This window comes from Dromaius novaehollandiae, chromosome W (assembly GCF_036370855.1).
Source record: "Dromaius novaehollandiae isolate bDroNov1 chromosome W, bDroNov1.hap1, whole genome shotgun sequence".
Classification (NCBI taxonomy): domain Eukaryota; kingdom Metazoa; phylum Chordata; class Aves; order Casuariiformes; family Dromaiidae; genus Dromaius; species Dromaius novaehollandiae.
Genome location: NC_088130.1, coordinates 54,880,379 through 54,898,011, shown reverse-complemented (window position 1 = coordinate 54,898,011; position 17,633 = coordinate 54,880,379). Strand labels below are relative to the sequence as shown.

Sequence of the window (17,633 nt, the reverse complement as noted above, 5' to 3'; positions counted from 1 at the left end):
AAACTCCCTGAGCGTACAAACATTCTTGGATGAATTCCAGCAGTGTTTCGACATTTCCAACTCAAAGTGGATGTGTGCCTCACTTAATGTGGACTATTTCTGCCGTCCTGAAGTAATATCCCTCACCCAGGAATGGTTCCACTGAAGTAAAGGCAAAAACTGCAGGGCAACGACGGCAGCATTAAAATGTGTATTCTGCAAATCATAACAGCAGACAATTACCAGAGGAGATTATTGTTTTTCTGCTGTCGTAGTTTTTGGTGCCATCAAAACTCCAAGTGTTTTACATTTCAATGAGCGTATTATGTTAAATGTAATGTCTGCACATTTGATGCTAACAGCTGTCATTTGTGCATACCACGATCTGCTCCAGTAAGGGTCCGATCCCAAGAGGTGCCGAGGTGCCACACTGCCTGCTGAACATAAAGGTGGTGGGAGCTCAGCACCACTCAGAAGCAGGCCCAAACAGACTGCTTTGCTCTAAAGAAACATGATTAAATAAGCGGAAAATTATTGATGTAATAACAGGGACAATTTGGGCTTGGAAAACAGGGAGTCATCAAGTCTGAAAGCCCCCTGAGTCCACTGTTTTAAATCCCAGTAGAGCCTTTTAACGCAGCATCACTCTACGCTAGCAGCATAGCGTTTGATAAGGGCTGGATGTGCTTACCGAAGACTATTCTACAGTATACTACCACAGAGTTATTACTTTCTTACAGATCATTCTAAGCAACACATTCCCGTAATATTACTTCATGTACAGAAACCATAGCTCATCCTGGAAGCCTCAGAATACTCTGCCAAAGCTGAACAGGTATCCCGGGAGCCATGTGCCTCGTCCGCCCGTCACGCAGCCTCAGAAATGGTTAAGAGGAAGATGTTGGCTAAGGACAGGTGACCTCAGGGCCTGTTGACTCCCTGATTTCCAGCCCCAAACTATTCTTTTCAGCTACACAAACATCTGCATGCTTATTTCAATATGTTTATTTATAGCAAGCTAGCAGTTCTATCCGGCCTGATTTTGAATGGTACTGAATCCTAATAACCTTTCCTGATCTCATCAGGAGTTGCAAAAGCAAATTACTGTGCCATCAGTGTAAAAACACTTCCTAAAAAAAAATGTTAGCATATTTGTTCACTAAAATAATAAAAGTTGTTTACCACTTATTAACTCCAAATTATTTGAAATTGCAGATAAAAGCAAACCATAATTCCAGCATCAGCTTTTGCACAGAAGTCTGGTGCTGACATGACTTTTATAGTAGGGTTGAATGATCAAGACAAAAGACAAAATCTATTTAAAAACAGAGTTCAGCCTACAACATTTCCTTTTAGGAAAAAATACTGCTATAAGATAAAACTACCTTGAGCTTGTTGATATCATCTCTCTCTCAATACTCTTTATTATTTTTTACTCATTGGCTTGAACTTGGACAGTTTCAATTTCTTTTTAACCATACATGAGGCAGTTGCTATTCAACTATGTTGTGTTTCTTTTGTCCTGGCAGCCCCTTTTCCTAACTCCATGTTACCTTTTCAGTTCTTTCTGTAAAACTGAGCTCTCCGATTAAAAAAGTAGAGAGGAGTTTTTATGTAGACAGACTTTCCCTGACTATTTTTATAATGAAATACATCTGCAAAAGTATGTTTTTTCAGTCTGTTCTCTGATGGTCTCATCAGAGGTATGAGCCAGTACAAGTCAAAACAGATTACCTGCCAAGGTGATCTATATGCTAGGCAGCAGCAGATCTGATTTAAGCATCCAAGATAAGCCAATACTTTGTCTTCACAGCACAGTGAAATTGAGGGTGAATTCTTTATTTTTGATGTGACGCCAGTCTATAATCAAGATTGCTGACCCTAAATCTTTTTTTCTTTGACATTTTGCTGTTGCAAATGTCCTTTAGGAAATGTTTTCCCAAATAAGCAGGCCGTGAAGATGGGAATGCATGGCCAAATGTCTCTCAAAGAAAGTTGTAGAGGCCAAAAAGCTCTCCTCTACAAAAAAAAGTAGCTTGCACAGGTAGTACAATGTGAATGTACAGTCATCCCTTAAATTCTCAGTGGTAATGAACATAAAGAGATGCTAATTTTAGTTAAGATGGTTCTCTGCATCCACTGCAAAAAAAGTGCTAGAAAAACATCAGCTCCTCGTTTTCCATCCATTAGTCTTGTTTCAAACTAGCATGATACATGACGCTAAAATTCTGCTTTTACTACCGCAATAAAATATCACTAAAGCCCCTGTCAACAATGTAAACAAGAAGTTTCATTCAGTGAACATAAAGAATCACAAGTGCAACTGCTACTCTTGTACGGGAGCCTGAGACAGTGTATTGATATGTGGAAAAAAGGACCAAGGATACTACTTTTTGAACAACTGTCTACCACAATGCTCAAACCTCTGTTTTCTTAACTTCGGAATTAAGTGAGGGAACCATAGGTGTTCTCTGTATAAGAAAATCAGGCCCTCAGGGGTCCAGCTTCCCACAATGGTAACCCAGGGTTGCTGTCACTGATATCAACAGAAGTTTTGCTAAGGACCGCAGTGAGGGAGGACTGGGTCACTGTGGCCTGGAAACAGTCTTTGAGAGAGAGAGAGAGAAAGAAAACAGGAGCGAGGAAGAGCTAGTATTTTTCCATGCTACTGCTGAAATAAACAAATCATTATAATTCACCCCTTCCATTTGCAGAGCTATAAAGATTTCAGGTACTTCTGGAACCACCAGTCAGCAGGTAACGCTGACCCAAGCACATATCCTGGCAGAGGTCAGCAAAGTATGTGCTTTGCAAGCATTTATGCAAGCTGCATGCTTTTGAGATAAGTATATGAAAGCGCATAAACCAAGCCGCATCTACATTTTTCATGCCCACAGTTCCTGTGGTGCAACGCATGATTTCATGCATGGCCAGGCAGTTGTACGAACGGACCGCACTGGAGTTTTCTTTCTCCGGAGTCCGGAATGGGAGCTTTGGAAGAGTCCCTCCCTGATCCCCGTGAGACAGATCCCGGGGATCACGATGACATTGCTCTCTCTCTCGTCAACTGCTAACTACGGGCAAACCTAAAGATTCAAAATTTGTACTATCCCTATACAACATTTACAGGAAAGCAGTAAGTGCCAGTGGGTGGTGATAAACTTTTCTTTGGTCCTGAGAGCTACAGTCTTGCCATCTCTTACCCATTCAGAGTATTGCTGCAAAGCTTATTCTCGCAGCCTGTCATTTTGAGCCTGTCACCTCTTTTTCTGAATCCCTTGGTTGGTTCTGCTTTCATTGGCTCTAGCCTAGGCTGCTGGACTTCACTTTGGGTAATACACAGCCAGTTAAAAACAACATATTATTCACTTGACCAAAAGAAACCAACTCCTTCCAAACAAACAGGTAATGCATCTAAGCACTGGTATCTTCTGAAAATAAAGTCCTTTCCTGTAGCTTCAGTCTATATAAATGCTTAATAAACATGGCACATTCAAATTCATCATGAAGTTAATCCCAAAATTAAATATGTGAGAATAAAATAGCGATTGACTGCAACAAATATACATCTACAAGGTCAGCTTTTATGTTTTAGGATTGGCTGTTAGCTGTTTGAGGGGCTGATCAGCCAAAGAGAGATAAGCCCTGACTTTATGAAAGTTTTTAAAACATTGGTCACTTTTCCCTAAATCACTGGGAGAAGCTGAATAAATAATTTCTTTTGCACATAGAATTGCTGAATATGGAAGGTTGCTTCGACTGTAAATTAAAAAATAATAATGACTTCCACAAAATGTTACATGAAAATGAATAATGGAGTAAAGTGGTTTTGTAGCAAATTTCCTACACTATGCAGTTGCAGGTCACTCATCTTTAAGAGAAGAATTTTTCTCAGATAAACGAATATATTCATATAAATGAATGAATATATCGTGAACTGCTCTTTATTTAAAATATTTTAAGCTCCATAAGAAAAACATACACTATCATATTTGGTTATCGAAAATTACTTTTATAGACACAGAGAATGAATGAAATTCCCCAGGCTTTCAAAGCACATTGTCCAGAATTTTTTACTTACTGCCAGTAGTATTCAAAGCCTTAATAACAAATTCTTTGACATAATAACTGCTCTGCAGTCTTACAGTTATATGCCCTGGCCCTGCCATGCGACTCTGCAAAGAGGAAGATATCCAGAGTCCTGCACTCCACTACCAAACGTGCCCCAGCTATTCTTACAGCACAGACTGTCTACTGTCATCGTCACTGTCCTCACCTAAAGAGTGCTGACCTGTCCCATAAGACTTTACAACACAAGAGAAAAAACATAGTAACTTGCATGTGGGAGAAGGACTTGAACAAACTGTATTTGTTATCAGCCACACATACAGAATCAGTTTTGTTAAATGTCTCCTGAGTTACACCCCAATGTATTACAGCTTTCCATTAATCAGCCAGTTTTGTGTTGGCATCAAGTGAGCCTCTTAAGAAGGAATGTGAAGGTGAAAAGGCAGCAGCGTTATGGATTAATGCAGAACATAAGTTTAATTCATATAAGACAACAGGAAAGAAACCGCAAAAATACCAGCAGTAGAAGCATGTAAATGAATAGCATCAGTGGCACAGAGTCGACACATGTAGTCACCCCTGTTGAGAAGACTCACAACCCCATCTACAGATATTATGAAAACTTAGCAATAGAGGGTTAGGTAAACTAACTTATCCGGAGGAAGAACAAATATTCAGCCACCTCAGATATGAATCAGCTGCCCTCTTCAGAGCATTACAAAAAGTTCCCTTTCCACATTATCCTTTTTACTCTTGACAATTTCCCTCTCTCTTCTGTTTTTCCCAGGTGGATTCTAATTCCAGTACCTAATACAATCATACTCAATTAGCCCTAAGATGTCCCATATCGTCTCTTCCTAGTTTCATTGTAAATCCCACAGGCAATCTACCCAGTACCTTTTCACTTGTAAAGGGGAAACTTACTGGACCTAAAGTCATCATGTGATAAATAGCTGTGAAGAATATTTGTTCTGACAAAAGAATAACTATATTTGTTTGTAGAATGACTTACTGTGAAGTCACAGCCAGTGCTTTTCTTGATATCATCCACTGACAGTCCTTCCCAGATTTCCACAAGGGTCAGTCCCTTCTTCTTGTCCACATCAAACACAGCCTGTCAGAGTCAAATAGCATACAAGTAGTTTTTTAACATGAAAACTGACAGCAAAGAAATAAATAGTTATATTGTGCAAAATGCATTGAAGTATGTACAGTTTCCTAAGTAACAAATGATGCCATTATCAATCAGTATCACTTTACACATTTCTGACCGACCAATAAAGGTTTCTGCAACATTCATGTGTACTTGAAGGAATATAATTTTGAGACATTAATTTTGAGGGAAAAACATGTACCTGCTTTTCTTTGCATGAAATAAGGACTGTGCCTTCTGCCCCAATCTGGTGAGAATTGGGAGGGGGCAAAGGAAAGGGTAGAGACAGCCTTTGCCACAAGGCAGTGCCCACCAGGAGATCATGACAGAGAACAGGGAAGAGGAAGGAGGGAGGCACTGTCTGTGGGTTTAGGCCAGCACAGAGGTACAGAGTGGCTGGCCACTGAATCATCAGCAGAGGATGATCTTCTCCAACATCTGTTGCACACCCCACTTCAGTACAGATTTGAGTAGTTTTAGTTTTCAGAAGCTAGCAGTGAAAGAGAAGGCTTTTTGCTTTATTTGTAATAGAAAGCCTGGGAGGAAGTGGCTAAAGGGGCAAAGGCTGCTCTTTCTGATGTCTTCACAAGACACGCTTTCCACTTCCAAGGCTCTCAAGCACATCAAATAAAAACACCTGTAAAATGATATTCACTTTAATGGTGCCTGCCAGAGGGAGATACACAGGTCGCAAACTAGTTGCCAGGGAAACCATGAGGTCTAGACATTTCCATAAAGAAAGTCAGGAGAAAGAGTCCGGTAAAGACTGAACTTGGAAGGAAAGTGAAGTCTTAAACTCATCACAGAAGTGTACTGAAGCTCAACTCTCCTTCCTTGGGTACGTGAGGCTGATTTACAGGACTAAAAAGTGATAGCCAATCTAAATCTTAAGACAGAAGTTGGGAGTGAGGAACATCCACCCTAGGAAGCTAGTGGGGAAACAGGGTTTAACATATATTCTAAGCGCTGGTTTATGCTTATGTCATCTCCTTATAAAACAACCAGATGTAACTAGTGGTGGCTCTTAAAGAAATTTCTCCAGGTGTTTATTTTCTATCAGTTCTTGTTCAGTCTCATTTTTTTTGCACTTTACATTTGCATTTGGCCAGATAGTAGAAGACTGTAAATAAATTTCCACATTTTCATTTATTTTCCCCTGCTATGTGGAGGAAGACTATAAAGAACAGTAGTAACAGACCACAGGGAGGAAGCAAATCAGCACCTTTGAAGCATTCTACCTAGTGTTACAGAGCAATCACAGAGGGACTACTCTTAACCCTTAAATATGTAAACACTGACAATGAAAGAAGTATGACTACAGCAAAAACCTAAGTCACTTATCCGCTACTGAAAATATCCACTATCAGCAAGCAAGATAACACACTCTCCTAGACTTAAACTGGAGAGCAAATTGCTTCACAAATGGACTTCGAGTAAGGACAAGAATTCAAGCCCTGGTGTAATTGCAGGTACTGTTACAGCTCCTCTAAAAGAGTCTGAAGTGTACAGCAAGGAAGATGCCAGCTGTGTGACGTGTATGTGCGACAGTTTTTCTTCTGCTGGAAAAAGTGAGCTGTGACATAGCTCACTTACAACTGTATTTGAGAATTTACATCTCTCAAGGAAAATTTTCAGATATGTGTTAGGAATAACAAGTAGAAACATACTTTGCATAAACACTGCTCATGCATGGCACCTCTGTTCTGAAGGTATTTAAGAGTATGGTCCAGTAAATTAGATGTCACTGGTAAAAGCTTTAAAATAAAAAATATGAGCCACTGGGCCTGCAGAATTGAACTCCAAGGGAATCTTTGCCCTTTTTTTGGTAATAGATACAAAATACAATCTTCACTTTTACTAAGCTTTACTACTTCTACTAAGTGGCATTTCTTAGGGACAGAGGATGAAAGGATTGACAAGGATTCAAGCACTTACCTTCTCTGTAATGATGCGATTTACACATTGTTTCCCAGTAAGTGGTAAATTGCATTTTTCCAGGATTTTATGGACATTGCCCTGTGTTTAACAAGATGCAGACAAACATTAATTTTCAAAAACAATGCCACTTACTCAGCGTTCAAATATGAACACGAAAAAGGAAAATCACAGCTGAAGACACTCAGCGTTGTTGAAACCTCGCAGTACTCAGAACACTGTTAGAATTCTCCTTTATGGCAGATTACGTCTCAATTTGGGACAGTTCTTACTTAAATCCCACATAAAGCGAGATGACTAATAAGAATCTCACGGTACCACTGAGTGGGTTCAGCAGTTAAGCATACTTCTGCTTAATTTTTTTTTTCTTTCCTAATGGAATGTGAGGAAAAGAGACAGCTGGAACCTCACTGATGATCTGTCAAGGACAAATTAGAGAAAGGCAAAAAAACAATTTACTTTCAGGCACTTTCTTTCTGGGACACCAAATGCCAGCTACACTAAATCTCGTGAGAAATATCACCTAACGAAAAGATGTAGTTTTGATGGGAAGCTGGATATTTAAGGTTTGGGTGGAGAGTTTTTCTTTTTTTTTTTTCTTCTTAATTTTTTTCTTTTTTTTTAATAGGACTTCACAAATGGCTTTAGATCCTGCCAAATGAATGTAGGTTGAAAGAGCTCTGAATGGATACAAAATGGATGGATCATTGCACTTTTAGTCACTACTTGTAGGCGTTTTACAGAAGTAGCATTAAGTGCACATCTCTCCCATTGTCACATGCTTTTATTTTTTTCTCTAATTATTAATTTTCAGTTATGCATTTCAAAGATGTCAGTGTAGTAAGTCTAATTTAACCATCTGAATGCAAATTTTTTAATTTAATTTTTTAAATTTACAATCATCCGTTTGCCTTAAGGCTTAATATAAACTGGGCAACCAAACCTCAGCCAATGTGGTGCCTGAGTGATGACAAAATGGGCACTCTGTGTGATTTTGAATTTATCTTCTTGTGTGAAGAACTATTTCTTCATTCTAATTATGCTGGCAAGATCCACCTCTCGTATCAAGGCAACTGCTCTGATGAAACGGAAACTGACTCACTCTTGGTGAAAATAATGACTTGAGACAGCGCATTACTTTCAATCGATCAGCTTATATCATGTCCATCTCAAGGACTTTCTTGCACTCTTTTCCTAAAAGTGATTGTGTTCCTAAGAAGAATAATCTGCGCTATTTTTAATATCTTCAATAACATATCAGGTGTACTTCTAAGGCGTATGATATGCAATATTCCTTCCTGGTATCCAACTGAGATTGAAATGCGTGGACTTGAGGAGGTGACAGCTTGAATGGTTCCTGTGACCCTGAGCACTGACACGTTCCAGCTTCTTAACACTTGATCTGAAGATTATTATATTACCGCTTAGCATTAAAGGTGACTTTTAGAACTCATCCATCACCATCTGTGCTTTCAGGGTACTGTCAGAATGGGAATCCAAATGGAACTGCATGCATTTTTACAGTCTACGTTTATACAAGATTTGTTCAGATGAATTCAGGAAAGCTATTTGTACCTTAAGGTATTTCTGCCTGCTTTAAATAAAAAAATTCTTTTGCTGAGCAACAAAAATGTCCTTAATCTTCCACAATGCATCAAAATCAAAACTATTCACAATGACGGAAAAGAGCATTTCGATTCAATATCCCATGCTTCAGTCAGATCCAAATCACAGGTTTAAAACTAGTTTCCATATTTCACAATATGGAACCATTACTGGTCAGTACTTTATTATTTCTTGCAAAGAAGGCCGGTGAAGGTATGGGGTAAGAACTTGACTTTTATTTCTCTTACTTATAAGTCTACAGCATTATTTAGCAATTTGGGCACAGTGTCTGTTCAGGAGATTAAAAAACACTACTATTCACCTTTACTGTTGTTCTTCACAGTTATAAAGAAAAAAGTTAATTTAGTAAAAAATACGTTAAGAGCTACCATAATGAGTTGGACTAAAGGTCCATTTGCCAAGTTTCTCACAGTGGCCTAAAACTATGGAGCAAATATAGAGTCACCCTTCCAAAGGTGTGTCCTCCTGGTTCCTGACTTGCTGTGATTTATGGATTTCCTGAGATGGAGGTTGCTTCTGGACAATCCTATTTGTTTGTCACTGATGAACCCAGCCTCATATATCAGTTTAATCAGTCCCAGATAAACTTATTTTGAGCTCCTACGACACCCTACCAATGATCCACAACTTTGTTAGTTGTCTGTGAAAAAATATTTTGTTGTTTTAAAGCTGCTGCTTGCTAATTTCCCTTGGCTCCCAACAGTTCTTTTACAAGACAGTGATCAAAGACGCTGCATCCATCTTCTCCGTGCCATTGCGTTATATACTTCTGTGTTACCCTCCCTTAATGATCTCTTTCTTAAGCTGAAGAGTCTTCTGCAAAAGTCATTTCATGTCGTCATCTTTTTTCTGTACTTTTTTGTTTTCATTTAAATGTAAACATCGTTATTGAAACAATGTGGAGCAGAGGGCGTTTAGTTTTGTTTGTAACATGCTGTATATCAGAGTTTAAAAAGAGGAAAATCCTTCGAGTATTTCTTTGAGTGTGAAGAGATACTAGGTTCACCTTCATAATTTAAGCATAAATTGTGTCTTGCATTCACTGCAAGGATTCAACATCTTGTTACGTTTAAAAACTACAACATGTATACTGAACAGAGAATGCACTTTTAAATTCTAAGAAATTGTATTTTAAGGTTTAACAAGCCATCACTACTAATAAAAAGAAACTTGAAAGGGATTAAAAGGTCCTCTATAAGATCACAAATCAAACAGAACTGATTACAAGAACTATTTACTGTAACAACTCTTGAATATGTTCATTGAAGGTATTGTGTTTATCCCATAGCCTTCCACTGTATTTCAGGCCATCAGCTCTTGACTCCTGTTGATTCACAGGTGGCTTTAATATCTAATAATAGATACTATTTAGTGGGAAAACAAGACAACAAAACACACACAAAAAGTTCAGCCACTGTACCCTCAGCTTCTTACCAGTACACCTCTAAATAAACCAGCATGTTCTCACAGTACATACATATATTCCTTTCACTCAGTAGCATGCTGTGCTCTAAGCAGGACAAAAGAGTGCTCCTGAGATGTGTGAAAGGCTTCTTAGATACAGATGAAATAACAGTTCGTGAGAAAATCTTTGGAGTAAAGAAATAAAAGGACCTGAATATAAAATCAGCTCTGTAAGAAGTAATCACCCCAACAGAAGGCTTCTGACTTTCCAAACTGGTGTCACAGGTGCTATAAATTTGTTTATATATGGAAAAAGGAAAAAGGAAAAAGGAAAAAGGAAAAAGGAAAAAGGAAAAAGGAAAAAGGAAAAAGGAAAAAGGAAAAAGGAAAAAGGAAAAAGGAAAAAGGAAAAAGGAAAAAGGAAAAAGGAAAAAGGAGCATCTGAAAACCGTAACAGCAGCTTTTGATTTCTGAACAAAAGATTTACATATTTCAGCCTCTTCACTTCTGGAAGAAGCATGAAGAGCCTCAAAAGAAGCTACGTAAGAGGAAAGAGCTCCAAGAATACCAGTAGCCTCCATTTTAAATTAAGTATATAATGAAAAATTATACTGTTTATTTTGCAGTGCTTTCTAACAAAAAGCAGAAGCAGAAGAAATACTTTATGAAAGCCTATAATAGACTTTCAAGAGGTGCATGCCAGGCATTCTTTGTACCTAATGACCCAAATTATGTATATAGACACAAAAATAAAGAAGTCTATGCCTGGACTGTTTATAATAGTGAACCTATCTGTGTTTCCATCCTTCTGAGGTTTCAGTATTCCTACTGACTAAAAACAACAAGCAAACAACTTCCAAGCACTTTACTGAAAAAAGACTTTGGTAATAGTATTTTAAAGAGACAAAATGTCATGGATAATTGCACTGTATGTGGACTCAGAGCCCTAACTGAATTCCACAGTATCTGGAAGTTAGAAATAAAAATGCATTCAGATGACAGTAATACCTGAAGTATGTGTCTGAGCAAATAGATAACTGCACATCCAGTTTGGGGGGGGGGGGGGAGGAGGGAGACAAGCAAGACACATAGATGAATTAGCTTTTCGCATGCACTGTTGGGTCACTCTCAGTCCTGTTACTGAAAATGTGCCCCTTAAGATCACAGCATAGTACAAATTGTGCAAATACTGTATTTTTTAATAGTAATTTTTTTGAAGGTGAAAATTCATTCTTTAAATCAGGTTTTAAAAAAACACACCTGTTAATATATTTAACTTTCATATTTACTACCATTAAAACTCCTTATGCTTGCCCTAATATGTTCTGGCAGGGATGTAAATCTCACACATACATAACTCATTCTTACTGCAGACATGCAACAGATTTGGAATAACAGAAACACATAAACGAAACAAAAGGTAATTTTTAAAGATCTATTCCAGTTCTCTCGGAATAGAGACTTTGTCCTTCGGTCCATTTTTCTCATATTCTAGACAGCCCAGATTTAGAAGTTTCAAATGACAAGGTTCCTATGACTTTCTGTGGGAGGCTGTTTATCTCTGCAAAGAATTCTCCAGACTAACTTCTATCACATAATAATACAGTATGTAAGGCAGCCCATATCATATCATGCCAAAAAGATCCATCTTATCAAGCTGTCAGTACCAATTTGATTGGCAACTTCAAAGGTAAATACCTTTTCACCATAGCAAGCACTTAGCCACGGGAAACTTCATTTTTCCAATTGTCCTGAGGCAAAAAGTAAAAAGCCTAGGCAGCATTTACTGCAGCTCTGGCGATTGCCACTGTCATTGAATTTGCATGAAGCAACTAAAAAATGTGTGTGGCTATTAAATACCAAATTTATATTCCATTTTTCCAAGGTGAATGGTTTGCTCACAAGAGGCAAGGAACCATGCTAACTCCCTGTTGTATCTCCATAACCGCTAACAGCAAAGCTGTCAAATCCTTGCAAAGAGGGACAATCAATGTAAGACATCCTTTTTGGTACAGCACAGAGTATTTGTTTAGAAAGAAGCGGCAGAGCCTTACCTTGGCTGAATGCTCCATGGTGACAACCACTTTCGTCTGTGCACTGGATACCAGGTCCATGGCACCCCCCATGCCTTTCACCATCTTACCCTGAAATGAAATTTTTAAAAGTGGTTTAACATTTTTACTATAAACAAGATAGATATATTGGCTGCATTGACACGACAATATATTCACCTTTTTTCTGTATAGAAAGCCCACATATTTCACCACTGTATTCAGAGAAAAATGGGGCTTCACTAGAGAGAAAGCAGTTGTCTCATTCTAAGCTCTCTGTGATGCAAATAGTAGAATAATGAGTAGTACATGGAGCCAGTTGTTACGCTTGGTGTCCCAGGCGTAACTTAAATCTAAGTAGTACCATTGACTTAATGGAAGCCCTGACACGGAGATGAATTTAGCTCCAATGGTTCTGACATTATAAAAACAAAGCTTTCATTCTCATGGTGATAGAAATATCATTATTCCCTCCAAAGAAATCTTTGCTTATGAAAACGTAACAACAAGAACATCTGAGCACTCTCAAGCTCCCCACCTGCCAGTTTAGAAAACCATGGCGTGTATCACTGTATCAGCACAAACTGTTCTGCTTACTTCATTCCAGATGTCTTTAGATGTCATTTTGGAACATGGGTAAATAAAAGAATTTGGATCAGTATTTATTTCTGTTTGTCCCTCAAACCAAATAATGTTTTCTGTTTCTGTGCCTCATTCTTTTTTTAAAGAGTGACAAAACTGCACCTGCTATCACAGCAGCTGTATTGTGGCTAGGTGTTCAGCTACCTATATTTTTACTTTCTGTAATGCTGCACCATTCATTGAAATTCAATGCTTCTACCACCTTAAATAAAATGTATCTGATCTTGGAAGGTAAGAAGTCCAGACTTAGCACACTTCTTGGATAAGAAATGACTAAAAGTACAAAGCTCTACCAGTACGAGCACAGCAGTCATTTTTGGACAGCTGACAAACACTAGACCCCCAAAACCAAGCTAGGTGACAACTTCATAAGTCAATCCTGAGTTGCTGGGAGGGGAATCTCACGTTGCTAGCGTGATAGGGAAGGTTAATAGGGAGCATGAGGCAAGGAATTTTACAGATTAAAAGAAACTAATGTCTGTCTCAAGTGTTTTATATTTTCTCTCTTTTGACTGGCTGTTTTCTGAAATTTAAAATAAATCATGGGAAGAAATATGTGGTTGGTTGTTTTACATATAAAACCTAAAAGTATATGGTTAAATAACTTGGAAACTTCCCAAAGTAAAATATTTCCCTTATACTTCCCTTTGATGCCTGTGTTATTCAATATCTTACTAGTATCAGTACCTATGGTCTGTGATACAAAACATATGGGAGAGACTTGTCTCATTAAGCTGTCAAGCCAGCAACTTACTGGAAATCTCTTTAGCATAATGAAGGGAATAGACATAGAAAATGTTATTTTCTTATTGTTTGCAGAGTGAAGAATGAATCACCACTTTCTATATCTGTAAACTCCCTTGGTATTTCTCAGATCAGATTAATATTTAATATTAATGACCTGAAACATTTCAGACTTTGTCTTAACACACTACTAAATATTTCTTTGTAAATACAAACCTAAAAGGGATGACAGGATTTACCTCTGCACTTTATTTCCTGGCACTGCTCGTATAATTCTCCAACCTACCTTGAAATACAGAGTCCTTACAGAGACTGCAGTGACCTCTCATCAGCCTGCCAGAGGTTCACCAGCAAAATAATGTGGAGTAGCTGAAGCTGAGGCGTTATCGTCCCATTAGCTCAAAATACGTTTGCATCAGGGATTATGCTATCAATATATCTGCCCTAATAATGCTGTTAGTTCATTTCTCAGGCTTTTTACTTCTGTTAAATAGTAAAGAGAGAGCTACAGCACCTGGGAAATTCCTGAAGAAGTACAGTTGAAGGACAAAGAAAATCTGATGCTGGATAAGATGTCATACAGGACTGAGACGGTGAATTTCATCCCTACGTGTGTGCAGAAGCAGTAAAATGCAAGTTGAGAAGGACTTTGGGACAATCAAATCAATCCATATGCTGCTCTTCCTTAGGCAAACATACCCACTCCTGGCAAAGCAAATAACTTAAGCCTCAACTCCAACTAGCCGTGTTTATGTTTTGAGGAATACATAAAGAATAGGAGTCTTATATTGCTCTTAGTGCATCTATTGAAATCTCACAACTCTAAATTTGAATTAGGATGCTCCACACATACACAAAAAAATTCCCAAAAGACATTTTGGTTTTTTTTGCCTAGGATAAACATGCAGAACAAAACAGTTCTACCACTTAAAAACACTGTGCATTTATGAGCAATGAGCAATTTCTGTTTCCTTTAAATTTTAATAGTACATTTGATTGCACCTGACACAAGCCAGACTGTTTTATTTGAATACTTTGTAAAATGCAGCAGGTCACAGAAACAAATAATTACTCTTCCTGGAGACCAATTGCAACAGCCAGCTGTGATGTGAAATCTCTGATAAAAGCTAAGTACGGCTGATAGTGCTGGATACTAGCTGGGATGGGAACTGTACACTTCACTTTTAAAAAGCAGTGTTCATTTTTTGGTTTGTTTTTCACCGAACAGGGCAAATTGCAGACAGTATAATTGTTCTCTTTTTGCAACTTGATAAGACACAAGTGTAACGTTTAATCCACATTAAGCTCAATTGTTTTAGACAACTCATTAAAAAAATTTCAAATAAGCAACTCCTAAAGTACACCTGCAATTTTCCTGCTCCTTCTTAGCATGTTGTCTGGGGCCCAAGGTTTACATGTTTGTATACATTTTTTAGTTGAGCTTTGTAAACTCCCAAATACATTAGGGCTGCTAGCTTAAGAATCTAGAAGGAAAGAATTAGTTCAGTGGCAGTACTTCAAACTTAGCATTACAGCGCTGTTATAAAAACCCACTTTATCAGTTAGAGTTTGAAGCAAGAAAGACAGTTTTTCAAATTAACTTTGTGCTCTCTGGGAGGTCCAACATTGGGTATACTTATAAAAAAGGGTAGGGAGAAGACAGAGACAAGCTGACAGTTTCCTTGTAGCTCTTTTGTTCCAACGGTTACCATAAAGGGTTTATGATCCCGGGAAGAGTTCTGCCTCACTCATCTCACCTTGTTAGGACTCTTCCAGTGGTAGCAATTATGTTCTGCAAGGGCTCTGTAGGGTTTCCAGGCACATGCTTGTTGGGAGAGAAACAGTAAGCTGATACACACTGTAGGCTTCATTCCAAGGCAGGTGTCCACAAAATGTCACTTCATATTAAAATAACATCCCACTAAAACCTAAATGTTACAGGAGAATCTAGGTAACTGCAGGTCCTGTCCTTCCTGACTCTTAAGCCACTACTTTATAAGTTCTACTCAGGTATGTCCTAAGCACTACACAGACAACTTCACATTAGTGCTGACAGATGCACACACTCATTAAAGGTAATTAACCTGCATGTTTTCTATTTATACAGAATTTAGTTGCCTAATTTGCAGTGCTTAATTCATTATTTTACTGACAATAATTATAAAAAAGGAAATATATTTCTCATAAAATTTCTTGCAACTTCATGCTGTTCAATTTGGGAGCAAGAAACAAATGCAGATGGTTCAATGTACCCAATGCAACAGAAATGCTGGAGGGAGCCACTTGGCAGACAGAGTGTTTGGATTCAAAAGGAAGACAAGCCTTGTTCAAAAATCCTCCTATTTAAGCAAACCTATAAACAGCCTGTATTGGGACTCCTTAGAGAAGCTACAACACTGAGGAATGCAGGGACGCTTCCTCCCATCATCAACAATGAACATGTAAGAAAATCTGTTGCTTTGGAGTCCTCTGCTTCTAGGTTAGATGTTACAAATAAATAAATAAATAAGATGGATCGGTATTTTTGCATTCCTCCTGCAATTCAGCCGGCCTCTGCCACAGTTTACTTTCACTTTAGGCATACAAATGACTCAACCGATGAACATGCAGTTCATCAAAAAGTCCGAAGTTGTACAAAAAAGATGTACTTTGAAACCCTGTAAAAAACCCTACCATTTAATGTACAGAACTGCATTCCTAACATCTTAGGTTATACTGACCTCTACAGATAGCAAATTAAAAGATTTATTACTAAATTTGAATGGGTTTCCTCATGGTTTCTTTTCAGATAACCTCCTGTGATAAAGCTCTAGAATTTTTGTATTTTTTTTCTTTCTATTCCATTTATTCCATTATTAGCACTTTAATCCTTTAAATTTGTCTACTCCAAGTCAGAGCATTTAAAAATAAAGGCTGCTGGTTTGAAAATCCAAAGGTTTTTTTTTTCATTTTGTTGTTTTGGGAGGGGAGTTAAAGCACAATCCCCATTCAGATGTCCAGCAGAGCCACCCTCCACAAATGACATCACCCTCTTGATTGGCCCCTTAACTGCACTACCTTAGCTATCAAAAATGTATCTTACACCCCAGCAGCAAGGTACAGCTAATCTGCTTGCTCAACATTTTATCTGCTTTGTATTGTTTGTAGGGAATGAAGATGTTAAACAGTATAAGTCCAGTATCAACCCTGAGGCTGTGTTAGTCAACTGTTGGTCACTACACTTTGAGCCTCATGGTCCCAGCAACTACCAGCTTCCTTGGCACCTTCAGACGCATCCTGTCCAGCCTAATGGACTTCTATATGTCCATTTTACTTATACAGCCCCTAAATCAATCCTCTTCTATGGTGGGTACTCCCCCAAATTCCGCCACCAGCCACAGAGACCACACCAGTAAACTAAGGCAAAGAAGTTGTGGAGTACCTCAGCCTTTTCCATGTCTTTTATCCAGAAGTATTTTACCCTCTCATTAATGGTCTGCTTCATCACATAACTTTCACCTGTAGTAATTTTCTACCTAGTAAAATGTTATGTCACAGAAATCTCATACATTTTACTCTTTCAGATTCTTTGACCTCCAGCTGCAGGGCATCTCCATCACTGATTCAATGGTTTTTCTGCTGGTACATCATATCAGTAGTATCAGTAGTTATGTTATGAGTATCACTGCACCCTTAGAAGGTTTCATACCTCACTTTTAATCTTTTTTTTTCTCCTTCTCTTGCTCTTAAAAGATGTTGTTTAATGGCTAGGAGATGTTCAGAAATGCAGAAACATCATTAGTCAAAGAAACCACATTAATAGGCTATATCAGGTGCTTTTTTTTTTTTAATCTGGAGATAGTGTAACTGACTTCAGAAATTGTACTTTACTATGCACAAATCAAAAGACTAGAATTCAATGCTCAGGAAAAGTGATATGTGTCATTAGATATAAAGCTATCCAGTTACCAAAGGTACCAAATTCCACTCAGAAGTCAGGCACCGAAATGCAAGACACAATAGTACTTCACTTTTTGGTACCTAAACCTTGT

At 38.2% G+C, this 17,633-nt stretch overlaps 1 protein-coding gene across 1 annotated transcript in view; it reads right to left on the bottom strand.

Moving 5' to 3' along the window:
- LOC135324364 (succinyl-CoA:3-ketoacid coenzyme A transferase 1, mitochondrial-like) overlaps positions 1-17,633 on the bottom strand; it is an 80,193-nt gene that overhangs the window by 5,539 nt on the left and 57,021 nt on the right. Inside the window, exons 14-16 of the mRNA XM_064500414.1 lie at positions 12,220-12,309; positions 7,136-7,216; positions 5,060-5,161 (exon numbers count right to left, since the gene is read on the bottom strand). Coding sequence (XP_064356484.1) covers positions 5,060-5,161; positions 7,136-7,216; positions 12,220-12,309 — 273 coding nt within the window. The remainder of the gene's footprint in view (positions 1-5,059; positions 5,162-7,135; positions 7,217-12,219; positions 12,310-17,633) is intronic.